At 41.3% G+C, this 6,829-nt stretch overlaps 1 protein-coding gene across 1 annotated transcript in view; it reads right to left on the bottom strand.

Annotated features, from left to right (window-relative positions):
* Positions 1–536: 536 nt before the first annotated feature.
* NTNG1 (netrin G1) overlaps positions 537–6,829 on the bottom strand; it is a 331,661-nt gene continuing 325,368 nt past the window's right edge. Inside the window, exon 6 of the mRNA XM_065880721.1 lies at positions 537–769. Coding sequence (XP_065736793.1) covers positions 537–769 — 233 coding nt within the window. The remainder of the gene's footprint in view (positions 770–6,829) is intronic.

Below are 6,829 nucleotides of genomic sequence, written 5' to 3'. Positions count from 1 at the left end.
CAACCAACGAGGGTTACAGAGCAACGTTCACCAAAGCACAGGTTGGAAGGGGTTCAGGGACTGAAGCAGGCCAATATGGCAGCTTGTAACACACTTCCTTAGACCCACAATGCACTGCCAGCAAAGGATGCTTCAGTTTGGTTGGTTCACACACGGGGCCGGGTGGTGTTGGGGGCACACCACGTGTGAGTAGCAAATGTTTTTAGGTTGGTTGATTTGTTGTTGTTGTTGTTTTGTCGTTCCTTTTGGGGGGCTGTCACAGCCTTTCCAATCGGCGATAAGCTCTGCAGCGGGCAATGTGATTTGCAGGGATAATATCAACAGCTGCCAACGCCTCTGGAGTCAGAAATTACCAGTCTTGACTCCGGTGTGCTGTCCACGGCTGTTATATATGGCTTAGTTCAGTTGGGCCTTCTTAGTTTGTACACTGTGTTTGAGTGGGGGCGTCTGAGGGTGGGTTTCCTATGTTAGTAGCAAATGCTGGGGCTGTGTTTGCTTCCCCACTGCCGGACCCATATGGTGGCTGGATGCGCCGCCTAGATCGCCAGGGGGCCGGCTGTCCCCAGCAGAGCGGCCAGCGGCAGCAGCAGCGCGGGGGAGCCGCGCGAGGGCGCGCCCTGGCCCGAGTCGGAGCCGCAGCTGCCCGATTCCTCACACCGCAGCTTCTCGCACAGGATGCCCGTGTACGCGGCGGGGCACAGGCAGCGCACGTTGTTGTGGCACGTCCCTCCGTTCTGGCAGTGCAGGAGTTCGTTGTCGCAGACATTCGCTGCAGAACGAGGGAGGGGGGCGCGGGGAGGAGAAGCAGAATCAATTTAAGTTCATCTGCTACATCATGTTTTCAGCTTAAAAAAAATCTCTATCGATCTTGTGCTCCCCCCTCCCCTCCGCAAACTAAGCATGACTCCAATTTCCAAACAAATGTAGTCTGCTGCCTTTGTTTTGATCATATTAATTCTTTTCATATAGATTTTTGCTGCAATCTTGGATATTATCATTGTCCATTTCAGGCTATCAAATACAAAGCAATGTGATACTCCTGGTTTGGCAGTATCTTCTCTTCATGGAACTGGGACCTCTTGTGACCTCCAGGGTGTTTCAAGGATAGTGCCTGATACAAGAATGCAGAACTTTGAGGCCAGATGAATGGAATTAAAATGCAAAGCAGTATTGCTATAATGACCGAGAACCTCTAAGGGGTGGGCCATTCTCCCTGCAGGTGATTCCAGGGCTGCATGCAGGAAGGCAGGAGGAACCCACGGACAAGCACGGGGCAGGGGGCAGGCAGCATGCTCCCGGTGAGGCAGCAGGCAGATCCGAAGAGAAAAAGCTTTTCATGGGAGGAATGTGAGGAAGAGCGGTCCCATCTGCCCCTAACAGCCTATTAGGATATTTATTGCTTTGTAAATATAGCAAGTAGAGTCCAAGGTTACCTTGATTTCCAGGAATAATAATAAATGCAATGGTGAAACCCTGATTATCAAAATTTCACTGTGTCCATCAACTTACAGAATCAGTTGGAATAAATCAAGCAAGCAATTTCAGATACTAAAATTCATTCACAGTCCCTGTCATGTAACTTGCATCTCTAATGATTTCTTATTCATTCAAAAAACTAGTTATCCTCATTAATTCAATGTCTCCTATTATTTTAGATAATCAAGGTTTCACTGATTTAGCAGAATGATAAATAGAACACAGAGAAATTAAAACAACACCAAAGAGCAAAAAAGCCAAGAACACTTGCCAGCAACATATGCTGCTTAAGCGCTTAATATATAGAACCACTCCAGAAGGGGTGGGGGGGGCAGGGCACAGAGCAGAAAAAGTAGCTTCTTGTAAATTATAACATTCTTCATTTTTAAAAAATGTCATAGTCAAATTTCCCCAGGGATACCACATGAATCAAACACACACACACACACACACACACACACACACACACTTACTATTACTATCAAGTGTAAAGTACTTAAAAAACCCTCATCTCCCAAGTAATAATTCAATAGAGAATATTGCCTTGTCCATTAATTATGTTCAATAGTATGTCACCTTCAAAAGAAGCTTCTTAAATGCACACGTGCTAATGCTCTGTGTGCAAATGAGCTGAAAAAAGATGGTGGTGGATGCTCACAGGGTTAATAACAAAGTGCCCTAAACAGGGCCCTATTTTCCCACCTTCCACAATTCCTTGGCGACCTCTAATATAGTTGCATAATGGATTGGTATAATTAACAAATGTACCCACATTTGCTATCTGTAAATGTTAGAAGTGACTATTAAGGCCTATAAATCCTTCAGGCTCAAAATATTGATATACAAGGTAGTGTTCCAGGGGTTCTAATGATTATGTAAGCTACTTCTCATTGGGTGGCTTAGAAACCATGAATATTAGACCCAAATTATAGTATTTTATGAGTCATGGTTTAAAATGTCAAGATCTGTAGCTTTGAGGCAAAGTGTACGAGGGTAGAGTGGTTAAATTCATGGTCAAAACTGACAAAAAGCCTCTTTTTTTGGTGGCTGTTAATTTGGAAAGCATACATAGGTTTTCAGGATTTTGTTTTGCTTATACTTTAGGAAATATCTGTTTAATTGGGGCCACATGGAATAAACAGATCCAAATAACTGTTTCCATTTAAAGTCAAAGATTCTCAGCGTTTCTTGTTCCAGGCAGCAGACAGCTGAATGGGATATTTCCTTTCATTTGGGCACTACACATAGGGAAGTATTGTTTCCATCAATATCGATAATTGCTTGCCTTGAATAATTGAGAAGGAATCGATAGTTAATTAAATATCACTCCCCTTAAGAAAAGAAAAAAAGCTATTTTCCTTCTTCTTGGACCTGAATGTAAATCAGTTGTTGAACAGAGGTTTGTTTTTTTCAAGAAGCTTGTGATTAAGTTAAAATTCAATACCTTTCCTACATTTAAATAATCTACTACTTGATGTTGATGACTGTGAGAAATTTAATAAATATTCAAGGACAAGATGTAACCCAGGATTAATAATCACATCAGTTGGGGTAATATGTTTTCTGGAAGAGATAAGCAGAAAAAATGAAACCTGGAATATATTTAATTACTTTAGAGTTCACATTAAGACACACTACATTTGGTCTCTTGATTGTGCTATTCAACAAATACAGAACTTTACCATATGCACCGATCTCTCTGTTGGAATCATGTGCTAGAAGTACATCTAAACCTAACTACAAATCTTACCTGCTATTCATAAACTTATGCTCCACCTTCATGTCATTTTGAATCAAATTTGTGGTTCTTAATGAATAAACTAGGTGGTTAACAAATATCACTGAGCTCTTCTTCAGCATATGAAACCTTGTACTGACCACCATGAAAAAAATAAAAGAAATAGAAAGCATGATCTCTGCTCTTATAAGGTTCACATCTGGTTGGGAAGATAAAATATATACAAGAAATAATCTAATATTAATTTCATTAAAATGCTTTTTATCATTTCCATCCAGCTCAATCAACATCTGCTGTGTGCCAGGTGCCCTACTAGACTGTATGGTTGTAACTCTGCCTGCCCTAAAGGAGCTCACAGTTTTGCAGAAAACAAACAAATGAACATACACAGAAGTAATTATGATACAATATTAAAAAAAAACTATAAAGGAAGTATTTGCCAACTGCTAGGGGAACTCAGATGCTGGTATAAATAATTATTTGGGGGAAGACTAGAGAAGACTATAGAAAGGAGATTGTATTTGAACAATGACATGCATCAGGCAGATATTGGTAGAAAGAACATTATGGGTGGGGAAACTGTATCAGTAAAGGCAAGAAGATGTGAAAATACATTGTGCTGGTTATTAACCACTTGTCTCTCAACTCTAAATCCACCTTTCCTTCTGTTGTTGAGGCTGAAACCCTGCAAGCTGTCTCCTGGTTTCTGCCAACAGGGCGCACTAGAGGGAACAGAGATGGTAGGAGGAAGGAAGCAGAGATTTCCCTTTTCCTGATTCATGGCTCTTCCTAAGAGTATTGCCCCACCAATGGCCCTACATCCCAAAAGCAGCAGTTGGTTCTGGGGCTCAGCCTTTTCAGAACCAGTTTCAATCTCACCCTTAGAGGTTTCTACACCAACCTGGCAGCATTCCTCCTCTAGAGGTTTGAGCCCCAGCTCCAAGGGGCCCCTGCCTAGCATTTCAGAGGTAATAGCAGCAGCCGGGCATTACCCCTCCTAAGAGGTACAGGTCCCACATCTGTGGGGTCTCTCCTCCAAACTGTTAGTTTCTTTCTCTTTTTAATCATTAATCAGTGGTTATTTATTGATAAATCACTTATAGATAGAAGTGAGAGGATTATCCATGAGGTCTTTTGTGGTTGTTGTTTTGTTTTTCTTTTAAAATTTTATTTATTTATTATACAGCAGGTTCTTATTAGTTATCTATTTTGTACATATTAGTGTATGTATGTCAATCCCAATCTCCCAATTCATCCCACCACCCCCCCGCGGCACCCCCCCCCCACTGCTTTCCCCCCTTGGTGTCCATACGCAAACTGTTAGTTTCTAATAACCCCATCCTCTTTCCTGTAATTCCTCAGCCCAAGAGAGATAACTGCTCCCTACTTACACAGTTACTATCTCTGTGTTATTTCAGTGTCCTCTTCTCATGTTTAAATTCTAAAGCACCTGTTTAACCATTCCCCTTAGTAAATTCTCTCTCTCCGTTGAAACACATAGTGTGGGTTCAGTTTTCTCACTGGAGCCTGAGAGACACATGGAAAATGTTGGTGAATGATGAATGAGGAAGGAATGGCATGGCCTAGATCTGAAGGTTCTACGTAACATTCTACAGAGTTTAGATAATAGGCAGTGGGAAGCTGTCAAAGACCTATGGGCAGGGTGGTGATTTAAAGGGGGAGAAAAGGTGAGGCTAGACCTGAGAAAGGACAGGCTGGAGGCAAGGTGACCAGATACTTCAATAGAATAGGCTTGGTCTGGGTTAGAGCAATGGGGAGAAGGAAGAAGGAACAGATTTGGAGACAGGTTATTTGAAATAGGTAAGAGAGAGTCTGAGGTTCCTGTGTTTGGCATTTGGATGCATCATAATGCAATTTATTAAGAAAAGAAGATTGGAGGAAATGTTTGGTCAGAAAAGAAAATAAACTTTTTTTTGGACCTATTGACTTGGAAGGATCTGTAGGCTCTTCTGCAGGGGTCTTGTTATTAGCTGGAAAAACTAGTTAACAGTTCAGGAGGTAGTTCATCTTGGAGATACAGATTTGGAGCAGGGGTGATGGTGGTCATTGTTACAAAAAGTGAAGAGAAAGGAATAGAAGACCTCATCCTGCTAGAATATAGACTAAGTCAAAATGAAGACTGCAGCCAGAACCCTGAAGAATATCAGCATTTAAGCCATAGGCAGAGAAAGAAAGACCAGGAATGATGCTGAGAAAAAAAGATCTCAACAAAATGCAGTGATGAAATGAGGTTATAAAATTAATCATAGAAGTCTTCCTGCTGTGGTTGGCTGTATCTAAGAATAAATAGACAGGAAGAGTATGAGAGGAAGGGCACTTTGAGCTGGATAAAGGAAATACGCAAAATAAGCATTGCATGCTCTTGATAGAATCTGGCAGAAGGGATTTTAGAATAGAGAAAGGATTGGAGGAATTTGAGGAATTAACATTTAATAGAGGTCTTTGGTTGTCAGTCTAAAGTAGTAGTTTTCAACAGTGGATGAATTTTGTCTTCCAGGGGACATTTGACAATGTCTGGAGATGTGTTTGGTTGTCACACCTCGGGGGAGGGCATGCTACTGGCATCTAGTGGGTAGAGATGCTACTAAATTTCCTGCAATAAACAGGGCAGCCTCCTCCCCTGCCAAACAAGAATTACTCCTCAATTAATGTTGGTGATAAAAGGTTGAAGGTCTGGATCAGGGTATCAGCCACAGCAAAGAAGATAGGCAGTTGTGCTTATGTATATTGGGGAAAGGAGAATGAAGAGGCCTTGGTGACTTTAGATCAGAGAGAGTGAGTTTTCAGGTGTAGAACCATAGGAATTAAGACGAACGTAGTACTCAAAGCTGAAATATAAGAGCAGATTATCTTCCTGGGGGAGTTAAATCAGAAGACTGAGATCTAAACGGTCTAAGACAGACCATTTAGTATTGCTCACAATTAAAGAGGAACCAAAATCACCCTTGTCATGTAATTAATCCTACCTTGCTCTGATAGAAATAGTAAAATCAAAGCTTGAGGAAACTTCAAAAACTATCTAGACAAGCTCTAGACAAGGAAACCGAAAACAAGGGTAGCTCTAGATCTAGCACCCAGGTCTCCCAATTTACAGATTACTGCTCTTCACATAGAAGAGAACAGTCAGGAGAAATGCAGTGAATGTGCTACACAGTGTGAAATGCATTCTATGCTCCCCAAGACGACATAAGTAACTCCTCTGTAGCTCCTCAGGAGACTTTCATTTGTATTGACCAACTGATCTGTTTTCATACCACACTGGGCGGAGGGCTTTGTTGATAGCATTAAATTTCACATCTTCTAGAGTTCCAACACATTCTGGCAGAGCTCCAAATACAAATCAGCTCATACATAAAATACCAAAAATATCAAGGTCTAGCTTAGGAAAGGCAAATATGTTGCATAGGCTTTGATTTCCTCTTCCTCTATGTAGAAAACATAGCTACTTAATCATGGCATTCTCTTGCACTAAACTTCAGAATTCCTTTCAACACAAGGTTTTGTAATAAGAACATTTTGTATTCTATTACAAGCTAATCACTAAAGGATGTCGCCTATAAGCTGAAGTTATACATAATGGCCCATCTCTGGGAA

This window comes from Phocoena phocoena, chromosome 1 (assembly GCF_963924675.1).
Source record: "Phocoena phocoena chromosome 1, mPhoPho1.1, whole genome shotgun sequence".
Taxonomy (NCBI): domain Eukaryota; kingdom Metazoa; phylum Chordata; class Mammalia; order Artiodactyla; family Phocoenidae; genus Phocoena; species Phocoena phocoena.
The sequence above is the reverse complement of the archived record's forward strand: the minus strand, read 5'-3'. Positions and strand labels throughout refer to the sequence as shown.